This window comes from Erpetoichthys calabaricus, chromosome 5 (assembly GCF_900747795.2).
Source record: "Erpetoichthys calabaricus chromosome 5, fErpCal1.3, whole genome shotgun sequence".
Lineage (NCBI taxonomy): Eukaryota > Metazoa > Chordata > Cladistia > Polypteriformes > Polypteridae > Erpetoichthys > Erpetoichthys calabaricus.
The window spans coordinates 235,318,264-235,334,838 of NC_041398.2; the positions used below are offsets into that span (position 1 = coordinate 235,318,264).

A 16,575-nucleotide genomic window follows, 5' to 3' on the forward strand; every position below is an offset into this window, starting at 1 on the left:
CGAACTAAGATGGATATCCAAAAGGAAATGACTTACAAGTTTATTTATACAGATTACCTCCTTTTGTGTATGCAACACACAGTTACTTGTATGAGCCAGTTGATCATAAGCAGCACTTTGATGATGTCTATGGGGAATCTCAGAGGTTCCACAATGTAGCATTATCCTTTCATCCAACCCTAACTTCTATCTAAAACCTTTCTAGAATAGTTGGCTTAGTTATCAAGTAGGCCTAGCACTGGGTTTCATTTCAGTTTTCGTTGTCCTTCTGTTTCTGACTACTCTTTTGTTTTGTCTTTGTGTTTTGTTTGCTTCTGTAGCTGAGAATTGGACCGCCAAGGTCCCCGCCTTCGGCCACCACCCAACTCACACTGCACCCAACCTCCTTGGCCCCTCCCATAGGTGGTGAGCCCATGGGAAGGGGGACCCACATTACCTCTTCGGGCTGTGCCCGGCTGGGATGGGAATCAGCACCACCAAATCCGAGACGATGGTCCTCAGCCGGAAAAGGGTGGAGTGCCCTCTCAGGGTTGGGAGCGAGATCCTGCCCCAAGTGGAGGAGTTCAAGTATCTCAGGGTCTTGTTGACGAGTGAGGGAAGAATGGAGCGTGAGATCGACAGGCGGATCAGTGCAGCGTCCGCAGTGATGAGGGCTCTGCATTGATCTGTCGTGGTGAAAAAGGAGCTGAGCCGTAAGGCAAAGCTCTCAATTTACCAGTCGATCTACGCTCCTATCCTCACCTATGGTCATAAGTTATGGGTAGTGACCGAAAGAACGAGATCACGAATACAAGCGGCTGAAATGAGTTTCCTCCGCAGGGTGTCTGGACTTTCCCTTAAAGACAGGGTGAGAAGCTCAGTCATCCAGGAGGGGCTCAGAGTAGAGCTGCTGCTCCTCCGCATCGAGACGAGTCAGATGAGGTGGCTCGGGCATCTGATCAGGATGCCTCCTGGAAGCCTCCCTGATGAAGTGTTCCGGGTACGTCTAACCAGGAGGAGGCCCCAGGGAAGACCCAGGACACGCTGGAGGGACTATGTCTCCCGGCTGGCCTGGGAATGCCTTGGGATTCTCCCAGAAGAGCTAGAAGAAGTGGCCGGGAAGTCTGGGCATCTCTGCTCAAGCTGCTGCCCCCGCGACCCGATCTCGGATACGCGGAAGAGGATGGATGGATGGATGGATGGATGTTTTGTTTGCTGATTATTTATGATCTTTTTGATTCTGAATGTTCCTTGTTCCTTATTATGAGTTTTCCTGATGTGACATCTCCTGGTCTCCTTGCTCCTCACAATAATTTTTGGAAGGGCTGCCTCTACTCTGTACTATTTCCAGACAATGATTCTGATTTTGACCCCTTGCTTGGCATTTATTTATGTATTCTTTTGACATTTCCTGATTTCATCTCCACTTAAAAGCTGCTGTTACCTTGTGCAGTCAGCATACAACAAATATGATTTTTAGGTTTATTTAATGAGTTTCAGTAAAAAGCCAAATTTCCCAGCCAGGACAATAAAATTTCTATCTATTGTGGTAATCTGAGGGACATGACAGGCTGGTACAGCAATGAATTTTTGGGGTGCCAACATGACAGTCCCTGTTTAATCGAAAAGAACAACAAAAACAATGCGTGATGGTGCTCCAAAAGGAAAACAAAAAAGGCCGCCCCGTAACACTCTGGCTACTTCAGTTGATATACAGGAAGCGAATATGAACAGCTCTTCTCCTTAGGCCACTTGAACCAGAAGTGTCGCCCCCCTTCGGTTAGGTCTTGCTTTTAAGGACCAGGGACCAGCTGAGGCGGAGTCAGTGCCCTCAGCACTGTGGAGATAAAAGAAGACAAGTCAGTTAGTGGCAGTGTTCAATGTCCCCTCATAGCTCAGGGTAATAGCACATACCTAGGAAGGACTCGGAGGGTGACACTCAGACACACATGCATGACACCATCTATAGCAGGGGTCCCCAACTCCAGTCCTGGAGGGCCCCAGTGACTGCAGATTTTCATTTTAACCCTTTTCTTAATTAGTAAACTCTTTTTTTGCGGCTACTTAACTTCTTTTGAATTAATTTTAATTGACTATTGATCCTCTGAATTTCTTCATTTCTTTCCTTAAACAAAAATGAAATGTGAAGTGAGTGAGCCAACAGAAGACCAACTAAGTCAGGGCCTCAAACTCCAACCAATTTTACTCCAACCAGTTGCTTAATGAGGTGCCAATCCTTGTCGTTAATGAAACCAGCTCTTTAATTCCATGGCTTACTGCTGCTGTCATTGTACAATAGTAGACACTTCCGAAATTGTTTGATTTTCTAAGAGCTCTGTTCAAATGTTTTGGGGACCTGAGAAGATTCACATTCCTGAGACCTTGACCTTTCTATGTTTTCAGATATTGTATGGTGGACACAGTGTGCTGGTCATGTTTTGGCTCATTTTGTATCTCATGATTATTTGGCTGCTAATTAAGGAAAAAGAAACAATTAAAGTGTCTGAGTCTTCAAGAGCAAATCAATTAAAATTAATTCAAAAGAAGTTAATTAGCAGCGAAAACAGGTCACTAATTAAGAAAAGGGTTAGAATGAAAACCTGCCGCCACTGGGACCCTCCAGGACCGGACCCCTGATCTATAGGTTAATAGGTGACACTAAGCTGGCCAAATGCAGGAATGTAAATGAGTACGACCTAAGATGGACAGGCCAACCCATTCTGGGACAGTTCACACTTTCGGTCCATTTCTTCTTGGATACTCCATGTGGCTATGTGAGTGGATAAAGCGGGCCTCATAATGGATGGAATTTTTGTAAGGAAAAATTTTAACATGTGGCATGTGAAGAAACGGATGGCTAGTGTGTAATTATAGATAGATAGATAGATAGATAGATAGATAGATAGATAGATAGATAGATAGATAGATAGATAGATAGATAGATAGATAGATAGATAGATAGATAGATAGATAGATACTTTATTAATCCCAATGGGAAATTCACATTCTCCAGCAGCAGCATAATGATACAATAAATAATATTAAATTAAAGAATGATAATAATGCAGGTGAAAAACAGACAATAACTTTGTATAATGTTAAATGTTAACGTTTACCCCCCTGGGTGAAATTAAAGAGTCGCATAGTTTGGGGGAGGAACGATCTCCTCAATCTGTCAGTGGAGCAGGACGGTGACAGCAGTCTGTCGCTGAAGCTGCTCCTCTGTCTGGAGATGATACTATTTAGTGGATGCAGTGGATTCTCCATAATTGATAGGAGCCTGCTGAGCGCCCTTCGCTCTGCCACAGATGTTAAACTGTCTAGCTCTGTGCCTACAATAGAGCCTGCCTTCCTCACCAGTTTGTCCAGGCGTGAGGCGTCTTTCCTCTTAATGCTGCCTCCCCAGCACACCACTGCGTAGAAGAGGGCGTCTTGCCACAACTGTCTGATAGAACATCTGCAGCATCTTATTGCAGATGTTGAAGGACGCCAGCCTTCTAAGGAAGTATAGTCGGCTCTGTCCTTTCTTGCACAGTGCATCAGTATTGGCAGTCCAGTCTAATTTATCATCCAGCTGCACTCCCAGATATTTATAGGTCTGCACCATCTGCACACAGTCACCTTTGATGATCACTGGGTTAATGAGGGGTCTGGGCCTCCTAAAATCCACCACCAGCTCCTTGGTTTTGTTGGTGTTCAGGTGTAGGTGGTTTGAGTCGGACCATTTAACAAAGTCATTGATTAGGTCCCTATACTCCTCCTCCTGCCCACTCCTGATACAGCCCACGATAGCAGTGTCATCAGCGAACTTTTGCACATGGCAGGACTCCGAGTTGTATTGGAAGTCCGATGTATATAGGCTGAGCAGGACCGGAGAAAGTACAGTCCCCTGTGGCGCTCCTGTGTTGCTGACCACAATGTCAGACGTACAGTTTCCAAGACGCACATACTGAGGTCTGTCTTTAAGATAGTCCACGATCCATGCCACTAGGCATGAATCTAATCCCATCTCTGTCAGCTTTTCCCTAAGGAGCAGAGGTTGGATTGTGTTGAAGGCGCTAGAGAAGTCTAGAAACATAATTCTTACAGCACCACTGCCTCTGTCCAAGTGAGAGAGGGATCGGTGTAGCATGTAGTTGATGGCATCCTCTGCTCCCACCTTCTCCTGATATGCAAACTGCAGAGGGTCAAGGGCGTGTTGAACCTGTGGCCTAAGGTGGTGAAGCAGCAGCCTCTCCATGGTCTTCATCACATGTGATGTCAGAGCAACAGGCCGAAAATCATTCAGCTCACTAGGACGTGATACCTTTGGGACTTAATAATTATAATACTATAATAATAATTATAATACTATTATACTTATTAATTTATCTTAGCACTACACTTTTCTTGTCATTCTTTCCATGCATATATATCTGCCATTTCCTATTTTTTCTGCAGTTATTTTTTTTTTGTAACAGCTCACTGTAACTAATGCCCATCTTTTGTTTCTTGAATTCTAAAGGCTACACATAATTTTAGTTTAACCCGGTTAATGATTACCTTTCTTTCTTTTTCTTTATGCCTCAGTGATACATAGCAGAGGACAATGGCAATATTGTAGTTCAGCAGTTCTGATGTGAGTTTTTCATGTAGAAAACTGGGTCAAAGGAAACTTGGGTTTGATGGTTAAAAAAGACCACCTTGCGCAATATTGTTCAACACTGTTTAACTAACTGAGGTGGTTTGTGTGTGTGTGTGTGTGGACTTGGGGTGGAAGGGCGTGTGTGGTAGAGAGACGCTTTGAGCAAATACATTAGACAAAACATGCCTGCTATATGACACGCTTGAGTAGGCCCAAGAAAAAGTGGAGGAACTGGCTCAAAACAACCTGCCGCCGTGAGTCTCTTCAGACATAAAAGTAAAATGTCAGCCTTATCGCACACTGGTTATGCGCTTATCTGATGTGAACGAGCATATTTTTCTGCTTCATCGTTCACATTCTTCTTCAAAATTTTTGCATCTTGTAAGTTGGCATAACACAGTAGCTGATAACAAAGTGCCGATTACTAATTAAAGTCTCCTTTACCAAAGTAGGGGCAGCACCTAAAAAAGTTTTCACCCCTTGGAAGTTTTCACATTTTATTGTTAAACAGCTTTGAGTCACAGTGGATTTCATTTTGCTTTTGTACACTGACCAGCAGAAAAAGACTCTTTAATGTCAAAACAGATGTCTGCTCTGTGCAGATCTCTGTATGTGTACAGTAAGCTTTGACTTTATACAGGGTGAGTAAAAATTATGTTAACACTAATGGTACTGCTGTGTATATACTTATATAAAATTTTTGTGACCAATTTATGTGCCACATGATGTGTTGAACATGATGGCGAACAGGTTGAGACATTCCTGTAAATCATCTTTCACATATGAAGAATGTTTTTTGAATAAGTTGTTTCCGCCATTCAAATATTAACATAATTTTGACTCACCCTGTATATGTGGTAGTTGACACAATAGAACAGGGGTCCTTGAGGACCACCATGGCTGCAGGTTTTCATTCGAACCCTTTTAAATTGAGTGCCCTGTTTGTGCTGTTAATTAACTTCTTGTGAATTCATTTTAATTGAGTTGCTTTTTTAAGATTTGTTCCCCTGAATTTCTTCATTGTTCCTCTGAATTACTTCATTTCTTTCCTTAAACGGCACTCAAACAGAAATGAAATGTGAAGTGAGTGAGCCAACAGAAGACCAGGGAGGTATTTTCCGTACGTCGCTTAAATCATCCGAGATCAGATGCCTCATCTTGGATGAGTTATTGCCGGTGAAACTCATCTGGGATAAGTCAGTTTTTCAAACGCAGCCGTGTATTAGATTAGTCTCGCTGGATCTAATCATCCGAGATGAATGCGTGCGCCCACGCTGATTGAAAAGCCCATATATATTGAGTCTAGAAAACATGATCAGCAAGTCTTTGATAGGCTGTAACAAAATGATAAAAGAACAAGCGCATTTTTTTTTCACACAAGCGGAGCAGGACCTTTTATTCGAAGGATATGAAGAATTTCAAGATTTAATATGCGCAAGGGGTAACACTGCAAAAGCAGCCCAAACCAGAAAAGACAGCTGGCAAAAAGTGGCCGACAAATTAAATGCTAAGTAGTGTGCATTGTACTTACTGAATGCAGCATTTCATTTCCTATGTGTCAGATTAATTATTATTTAATATGTCATAATTCCAGATCAAACGTGAGCACAAGGATAACACGGGAACAGGTTAAAGTGAAGTACAAGAATATATTTCAAACTGGTAAATATTGGTATATAACTATTTAAAGAATTGTTGACATAAATAATCATATATAATATAAAAAACATTAATTTTAAAGCTAATAAGAAGGCAGACAAGCAAAAAACAGGTGGAGGTCCACGCGGTCCAGACCTAACCCCTACAGAAGAGTTGGCTCTCCAGCAAAATGCCCATCGCCCTGTTTCTGAGGGCATTCCAGGGGGAAGCTCCTCCTCAGAACCAGTGGCAGGATGCAGTGGTCACTTCATTTCAGGTAAAGGATGGTCATTGCATATATTTGTCCTCCATGTGTGCCATAGGTATGTTCCATATAGCCCTCTTTTTTTTGTTGGGTCAGTTGCAGGGAATGTCATATCCCTTGAACTTGTGTCTGACCAACGAGATATTGACGAAGGTCAAATATTTGATGAAGACACTGTGTCTGATTATTCATCAGGAGGAGAGGTACATTTTCCAAATAATGTTTGATTTAACTCCTGGTAATGAGAATGTTAGGCTGATTGTGAGATTCTTTATGGAACTGTGGGTGTTTTTGCCTGTGTATTACCTACCTGCAATGGCATGAAACGCCTCTTTTATTGTCTGCACACACGCAGGTGTCCAGGAAACACTATGAAAACCCGAAGGAAATATTTCAGAGCCAAACAGACTTTGCAAATTGCCTGGCAAACTACACTTTTAGTTAGATTTTCCACATCGCCTACAGTATATAAAAAAAGTGCCACTTGTAAAAAACCTCAAAGCAATGCATACTGTCTGTGTGGTTGTGAGAGCCCGACTTCGCCGAGTTTGACTTTGAATATAAGGTGTTAATAAATCTTTGTGGTACAATATTCCCCCTCAGCTAAAGCGGTATCTTTCGAAAAGAATTTCCTCCGGGAGCAATAAAGGATCTTGCCGATCGTACAAACCCTCTCTATATGAAATTCTCTTCTTGTAATTTGCGCACCGATATCAATTGGTTGCTCATTCATGAACGGTGAAGCCATGACTGAACGAATTCCATGCACGGACACTGATTACGTGTGTGAGCTAATCCTTGTTTACATCGAACAAACCTGCTCTGAGCAGGTCAGAGGATTAGGATGTGCTGCTATGACAACACATCCAGCAAGAGTTTCGAAAAACTGACAGATCCAGGATCAGACCAAATCGTCAACAATTACATCCGGCTAAACGAGTAATCCACGTACGAAAAATACCCCCCAGCGAAGTCAGGGCCTCAAACTCCAACCAATTCACTCCAATCAGCTGCTTAATGAGGTGCCAATTTCTGTTATTAATTAAACCCGTTCTTTAATTTCGTGGCTTGTTGCTGCTCTCGTGGTGCAATAGCAGACATTTCCAAAATTGTTCATTTTCTCTTTTCTAAGAGCTCTGGTAAAATGTTTTGGGGACCTGAGCAGATTGACATTCCTGAGACCTTCATGTTTCTTTATTTTCAGATATTGTATGGTGGACACCAGTTGTTTTGGCTCATTTTGTATTTCATTATTGTTTGGCTGCTAATTAAGGAAAAAGAAACAATTAAGGGGTCTGAGTCTTCAAGAGCAAATCAATTAAAATTAGTTCAAAAGACGTTAATTAGCAGCAAAAACAGGTCACTCATTCAGAAAAGGGTTAGAATGAAAACCTGCAGCCACGGTGGTCCTCAATTATGGCATGCCTAATTATTAAGGCACTGATAAAACAGTTCCAGCAGAATTCTTTCAACTTAACAGTGAACCACATATTCAAGGATAACAGTGGACATTAAGGAGAAGCGCATTCTGGACTGAAGCCAGAAAACACTTGGGATCTGGAACCAATTACCGAGATGATGAATTGAAGCAGAGACCTTGAAAACCTTTGAGATACAGGGACAAAACAAGATTGATGAACTGAATAGTCTCCTCTTGTTTGTCAAATTTCTTATGTTCTTATGATGTGTTCAATTTACCTCGGAAGTCAGATGTCAGAGCTGTTGGATGATGTCACACCAGAGTTAACAGCGTCCGTGTGCATGACACTGTATTTTGTGTATCCAAACACTGTGGCAACATATCCATGGACAGAAGCTGGACAGTGCTGTGTGTACGACTGATTTAGTGAGACACAAATGGACAGAACTGCTAAAAAACAGCATAATACTATAGCTTTCGTAAAAGTCTGTAGTGTACATCACCAATATGGATTGACATCATAATCTGAACTCGGAAAAACTCCAACTTGACAAAACAAGCCCTGAGTTTCCAAGTTGGAAATTCTAGTTCAGGGGGCATTCCAGCTGAAAATTCCAACTAGGAACTTGGAAATGCTGACTTCTCACTTCAAATGGAATGGAGCATCCACTTCTTTTTGAGTGACAGTGGGCTCAAAGGAAGAACACCCAAGGGACTCTAATGTTGAAATAAACACATAAAAAAGCCAGACTGGAATTTGCTAAAATGCATATTGATGAGCCATAATGCCTCCGGGAGAAGGTCCTTTGTACAGATGAGACAAAACTGGAGCGTTTTGGCAAATCACATCAGCTCTAGGTGTATTGACAGAAAAAATTAAGCTTTTTAAGAAAAGAACGTCAGACCTACTGTGAAACATGGAGGAGGATCACTGATTTGCTGTGTCTGTCGTGGGCTGTCCTGAGTCTGTGCAGGGAACATTCTGGAATGAAATGTGTCAGAAAGCATCTGTCCAGAAGTGGCCTTACAGGTGTGTGGGGCCTAGGACTGATCAACCCCACGCAGGGCCGGTTACGTCAAATGCTGTTACCAGTATATGTGGACTGAATTTAATAAAAATAACGTTAACATACACCAGAATTTCTCATTTTGTAAGATAACACATGTACTTTATCAAAAATATAACGGTATAATCTATTAAAAAGCTGCAATTCGTAATTCATAAAAATACCACAACAGTGCGAAATGCAATGCGGTGTCATGCAGAAATTAGCAGGGCCTCTTCTAGAAAAAGTCTAGAAAAGTACCCAAATTGTAAGTAGGCCCATACCTTGAGTCTCGATATGCAGGATGGCGCAGTCATAACTCACGTTGATGTCATTTCAGCCAGTTATCATTAGCGATAAATGTTTTTGTGCATTAATATTCAGAAATGTTTATGGCCTACAGATAAAATGTGAGTTTCAGTGTTTCGACAGGAAGTGTGAAATTAACATAGAGGTATCTCCATGAAATCTCTAACCAGTTTCCAGGTTCAGAGATTAAAATCCACTTTTCTTGCATTCCAATTGGACAAGTCGTTGATGACATCTTCATAGTCTAATCTGAGTGCAGTGTCTCAAATATATATATATATATATATATATATATATATATATATATATATATATATATATATATATATATTTATATATATTTGCAGCTGGAGATCAACGAAGGGAGAAAAAATGAATCACGTATCATAAAGTAGTTTTTATTCCTGAGCTTTCAAACCCTATCAGTGGTCTTCATCAGAGGATAATTCTTAGACTTACAAGAATCAAAGGCAATATATAGCAACACATTAAGTGTTGGGGGGGGGGTTGGAGGTGACTAAGTCCGTATGATCAAGGGGGGGGTATGGGGGGTTTGTATAGTTTATTTATTATGTACATGTTCTTCTTAAGTTAGCATATGCTGGATTTATGTCCAAGTGTCTGTTGATGGCGTTTTCATCTGATAGCCAAGATTCGGCCAACTCTCTGGCGCTTTTAGTACTGGCCTTAAATTTTACTTTTACATTGTCCCAGTTGAATGTGTGTCCTGTCGATTTAGTATGTGCATGGATCAAAGATAGTGCGTCCTTTCTTCTGACGGCGTTGCAATGTTCCTGTACACGTGTTGAGATTCTTTTTGACGTTTGTCCTATGTATACCGCACAAACCCACGAACAATCTGTGCACGGTCCTGTTTAATGCTAAAAACAAGAAATTGACAGCAGAAACACGAAACGCAGTTTATAGTAACCCATGCAATTCTTGCTCAGCGGTATACATAGGACAAACGTCAAAAAGAATCTCAACACGTGTACAGGAACATCGTAACGCCGTCAGAAGAAAGGACGCACTATCTTTGATCTATGCACATACTAAATCGACAGGACACACATTCAACTGGGACAATGTAAAAGTAAAATTTAAGGCCAGTACTAAAAGTGCCGGAAAGTTGGCCGAGTCTTGGCTATCAGATGAAAACGCCATCAACAGACACTTGGACATAAATCCAGCATATGCAAACTTAAGAAGAACATGTACATAATAAATAAACTATACAAACCCCACCCCCCTTGATCATACGGACTTAGTCACCTCCACCAAACGCTTAATGTGTTGCTATATATTGCCTTTAATTCTTGTAAGTCTAAGCATTATCCTCTGATGAATACCCCTGATAGGGGTTGAAAGCTCAGGAATAAAAACTACTTTATGATACGTGATTCATTTTTTCTCCCTTCGTGGATCTCCAGCTGCAAATATGCAAACCGTATCACAGACCTTCTCTTCCATTCATATATATATATATATATATATATACTGGAGAATATAACTTGACAAATCCACTCGAACGGGACACACAGACCTCAAAAGCTGGGCCCTCTTAAGTCGACCCCCAAACGTCGCTCTTGGCTCTGTCGCAGTCGCAGGTCAAGGATCCTTCAACAGGATAAGGAGGCAAAGCACACAGCGAAAAGCATCAAGAATCAAGAACCAAACACTGGACTACTCTGAAGTGGCCTTCTGTGAGCCCTGATTTGAATCCTATCAAACGTTTATGGAAAGACCAGAGACATGTAGTCTGGAGAAGACCCCTTTCAAACCTGACGCAGCTGGAGCAGTTTGCTCAGGACGAGTGGGCCAAACAACCTGTGGACAGGTGCAGACGTCTCATGGATGTGTGCAGTGAAGGCCTCAAAAGGTTGTGCAACAAAATATTAGGTTAAGGGTCTCATCATTTCCGTCCATACCGTTTTCACTTGTGTTATTATTTGAAACATTCTATTGTATCAAAACTCGAAAGCAAAGTCGGATTTTTGTTGAATGCAGAATAAACAGTGATGGGCGCCAATTCCGTTTATCAATTTCAGGTTATTTCAGAGACAATTGTGGGCTCATCTTTTTTGTGGAGGAGTACCAACGAATGTGTCCATGTTTATCATCCCTTGCTGGCATTCTTCCCAAAATGGAGTCGATTCCCACAAAGTGACATATCTATCAATGAGAACAGATGAAGGAGGCTGGAAACTCATCCTTCAGCTGAAACTGATTCATCAGTTTCTGAGAACTCACATGGTGTCTTGTGTAACCCCTTTAAGTGATTTTTGCCCTCAGATTGTGTAATTCCTGTAAAACCGCAGAACGTTGCAAGCCCTCTGTAATCCGTAAAACGAGCTCTTTTTCCTTACTAATTAAATGACTATAAACATTGGATTTCCATTTCTTTGAAAGTATGCTTTTTCGTTAGGCTGCTGCTATGTAGCTTTTAATTTTGGTGCAATGGGTCTTAAATTAGCTACTAATCGGATAACATTTTGCAAAGGCATAGTAAACCAGCTTAATGGCATGCGGTCGTTTAACAGCCATAATGCACAGAGCAGTGCTTCAGCTACATTGAAACCATGTGTACATTGTACATGCCACATCACACAAATGACTTTATTTTACGTCCAAATGGCTTATTTACAGTAATCAATGCGCAAATGATTAACAACATTTGTGCTGCAATTTAGTTTAGACATAATTAAAAACAGTAAGACAACAGCAGCTGCTTCTGTTGTAGTAATCAAAGGTTCAGAATCAGTAGGGGAAACAAAATGAAAAATTCAGACTTCTGTGGAGAATTTAGTGAGTTTAAGGGCAGCTTCAGCCTTGAGGACTGACTGCACATCTTCCTCTCCTTGTAATATTTGCATTTTAGATGTGTTGGTCCCTGCAGATGGACCATCCCTGTAGCTTAGAATTTGAAATTTTGTGTCTCTTTATTTTACGAACCGTATAAAGAGCAAACAAAAAACACGAAGATCAGTTGTGTTGTGTTGATAAGATGCCACATGAGAGATGGGCATCAAACTAAAAGAAGTGGGACTTCAGGGTGTGGTGTGTAGATGGGTGCAGAATTGGCTCAGATACAGGAAGCAGAGGGTGATGGTGTGAGAAACTTTATCAGAATTGGCCAATGTTAAGAGTGGTGGCCAGCAGGGGTCAGTGCTGGGGTTGCTGCTATTTTTAATATCTATAAATGATTTAGATAGGAATATAAGTAACAAGCTGGTTAAGTTTGCAGATGAAACCAAGATTTGTGGATTAGCAGATAATTTGGAATCTGTTATATAATTACAGAAGAACTTGGACTGCAGACAGGCTTGGCCAGATTTGTGGCAGATGAAATTTAATGTCAGTAAATTTAAAGTGTTACTCATAGGAAGTAAAAATGTTAGGTTTGAATACACAATGGGCAGTCGGGAAATCAAGAGTCCACCTCATGAAAAGGATTTAGGAGTCATAGTGGACTCTAAGCTATCGACTTCCCATCAGTGTTCAGAGGCCATTAAGAAGGCTAACAGAATGTCAGGTTAATATAGCGCCTTGATGTGTGAAGTACAAGTCACAGGAGGTTCTGCTCAACCTTTATAACACACTAGTGAGGCCTCGTCTTGAGTACTGTGTGCAGTTTTGGTCTCCAGGCTACAAAGAGGACATAGCAGCACATGAAAAGGTCCAGAGAAGAGCGACTCAGCTGAGTCCAGGTCTACAGGGGATGAGTTATGAGGAAAGATTAAAAGAGCTGAACCTTTACAGTTTAAACAAAAGAAGATTAAGAGGAGACCTGAGTGAGGTGTTAAAATTATGAAGGGAATTAGTCCAGTGGATCGAGACTGTGACTTTGAAATGAGTTCATCAAGAACACGGGGACACAGTTGGAAACTTGTTAATGGTAAATTTTGCACAAACATTAGGAAGTTTTTCTTTACACAAAGAACGATAGACACTTGGAATAAGAGATCAAGTAGTGTGGTAGACAGTAAGACTTTATGGACTTTCAAAACTCGACTTGATGTTTTTTTTGGAAGAAATAAGTGGATAGGACTGGCGAGCTTTGTTGGGCCAAATGGCCTGTTCTCATCTAGATTTTTCTAATGTTCTAATGCTGTGGTACCATCCGTTGAATACTACAGATGCAGAGCTTTCAGTGTTGTCTATTGCATAAGCCTTTTGCTTTGCACCCTTCCCCATCATAACCTTCATCAAATATTTTGATCTCTAGCTTTCGAAAGATCTCAACATTTTAGGGTCTGCTGATACCGAAAACATCGATATCTCAATGATCAGTGTGTGTCTGTGTCTGTGTGTCACAGTTTCTTGAGGACGGAGCTAAAATGGCTGGACGGAAAAATACCAAACCCAAAAGTTAAGCCTATTAGGAAATGACAATGTGCTGATTAGTTTTTGAGCCAACTTGTGGAAGAGAAAGAGGCACTTTCGACTTTTGTCGTACACCATGTTTTAGTGTGAATTCTACGCACAGCATTATGCATGAGGCCCCAGGACCGGAGTTTGAGAATCCTGCTCTAAAAGAACCCTCAAATACCATAATTCTGCACTTAATTATGAATTCTTCTTGACAATTGTTATTGTAATGACCTATTTTATGATCAGAAACATCAGCGGTAAATAATTACAGAAATCTTATAGAATAGTTTGGGTAACTTGATTCCTAGTATACTGCAGTATTACACACCACCATTTCTGACACACAGTCCTTCAGCCTCACAAGCAGCTGTCTGTTGGTCATGTAATTCATGATGCAGGAGATTGTGGGGGCATCAAGATGCAAAGCCTGTTGATCTTCTTCAAGGCTTCTTGAGCATCTTCCCTGGTCGATGAGGCAGAATGGGGTTAAAAGTGGTGATGTCACAAGGAGGGGAATGAGTGAACTGTGGTCAAATTTGTATGATCTTATGAATATTTACGTTGTAGCATTTAGGTAAAAGTAATACTCAAGTTGGGTTTACAGTAATCCCTCGCTATATCGCGCTTCGCCTTTCGCGGCTTCACTCCATCGCGGATTTTATATGTAAGCATATTTAAATATATATCGCGGATTTTTTGCTGGTTCGCGGATTTCTGCGGACAATGGGTCTTTTAATTTCTGGTACATGCTTCCTCAGTTGGTTTGCCCAGTTGATTTCATACAAGGGACGCTATTGGCAGATGGCTGAGAAGCTACCCAGCTTACTTCTCTCTCTCTCTCTTGCGCTGACTTTCTCTGATCCTGACGTAGGGGGATTGAGCAGGGGGGCTGTTCGCACACCTAGACAATACGGATGCTCCTCTAAAAATGCTGAAAGATTATCTTCACGTTGCTATCTTTTGTGCAGCTGCTTCCTGAAATGACATGCTGCACGGTGCTTCGCATACTTAAAAGCTCGAAGGGCACGTATTGATTTTTGATTGAAAAACAAACTCTGTCTCTCTCTCTCCCTTTCTCTGCTCCTGACGGAGGGGGTGTGAGCTGCCTCCTTCAACAGCTTTGTGCCGCGGTGCTTCGCATACTTAAAAGCCAAACAGCCCTATTGATTTGTTTGCTTTTCTCTATCTATGTGACATTATCTGCTCCTGACACGCACTCCTTTGAAGAGGAAGATATGTTTGCATTCTTTTAATTGTGAGACAGAACTGTCATCTCTGTCTTGTCATGGAGCACAGTTTAAACTTTTGAAAAAGAGACAAATGTTTGTTTGCAGTGTTTGAATAACATTCCTGTCTCTCTACAACCTCCTGTGTTTCTGCGCAAATCTGTGACCCAAGCATGACAATATAAAAATAACCATATAAACATATACTTCGCGGATTTTCTTATTTCGCGGGTGGCTCTGGAACGCAACCCCCGCGATGGAGGAGGGATTACTGTATATGTTTGAAGTCATTCTTAACATACACATTCAGACGTCACTAAAGTAGAGACGACACATCTAACGGAATAAAGGTTTCCCACTGACTTTACTTTCTATGCGCTGTGCTAATTCAGCACTGGTCCATTCTGCTACTCTGTAAAAACTTTCTTTTTACTGGCAGTTAGTCACGCTGACAAGCACTGGTGGGTTTTCTCTACTCAAAAGTGTTTATTTAAAATATCAGAAGAAAACGGGGGGAGTTGAAGGAGATATAAGAGGTTGTGGTGTCTTGAAAAAATCAAACAAAAAAAATAAAGGAATGTCTGCCTGAAACTGATAACTAAAGGTCTGTCTGTGATCACGCGGCCTCGAGGGACTGTGTTTCTAAACACGCACTTGTAATACCTGACCGTATAGTGATCCATCTCGATCAATCCATCGGTCAAATCACAGCATACTCCATTAGATTAAATAAGGACACTTTAAAAAAAACAAAAAAAAAAAAACAAAAATGAGCCATCTGTTCTGCCTCAAGAAGCTTTTGCATTATTTCATTTCAGAGCTCGCTCCATTTATGGGATTCCTCTCTGCATGCAGCACGGCCTATTTAATCTCCTGTCTGCACACCATTACTCCTAACCGGGCTGTTCTAAACTTTTATTGCACAACGTTTGTGATTTACACCATGGCAATTAAACAATCATTTCACACAATGAAACAATTAAACTGCAAATTAAACAAGGAAATCGTCTATCAGTACAGTTAAGCAGAATTAATTCAATTTCAATTTTCTGCAGACTACTTGCAGTTTCTTCTGCAAATTGGAATTATTGTGCTTAAACTCTTTTAAAGGCAGACTGTAGGTTTAGCAGACAGAGGAACTTAAAATGTATTAGACAACGCCACATGACACTCTCAGACTTCCAAGATGGGGATGTCAGAGCAGTTGTGGTCAGAAGTTTAACTTACGCTTATCATGGACATGAATGTCATGGTAATTGTGGATTTTCAGTGATTTCTTTGAACTGTTCCTTTTCTGGGGTGGAATGATTGTACAACATACATCATTAATGGCTCTAAAAACAAGAATTTGGTGCAAAAGCTTGAATTTATTTTGGATTTTCGTAGTAGTTGAGTATTGTACCGTGTTAGTTATTATGGATGCAATGAGAAGTCAAGCAAAATGACACCTTTTATTGGCTAATGGAACAGATTACAATATGCCAGCTTTCCTGGCATGAAGAAGGGGCCTGGGATGTCTCGAAAGCTTACATATTATAATCTGTTCTGTTAGCCAATAAAAAGTGTCATTTTGCTTGACTTCTTTTTGGATTTTCGAAAATCCACACAGGGTCAAAATTATACATACACGCTCATATATATATATATATATATATATATATATATATATATATATACAGTGATCCCTCGCTATATCG

At 41.0% G+C, this 16,575-nt stretch overlaps 1 protein-coding gene across 1 annotated transcript in view; it reads left to right on the forward strand.

Moving 5' to 3' along the window:
- Positions 1 to 943: 943 nt before the first annotated feature.
- Positions 944 to 16,575, forward strand: part of pdgfc (platelet derived growth factor c) — a 158,381-nt gene continuing 142,749 nt past the window's right edge. The window contains exon 1 of the mRNA XM_051928584.1: positions 944 to 979. Within this exon, the coding sequence (XP_051784544.1) occupies positions 944 to 979 (36 nt within the window). The remainder of the gene's footprint in view (positions 980 to 16,575) is intronic.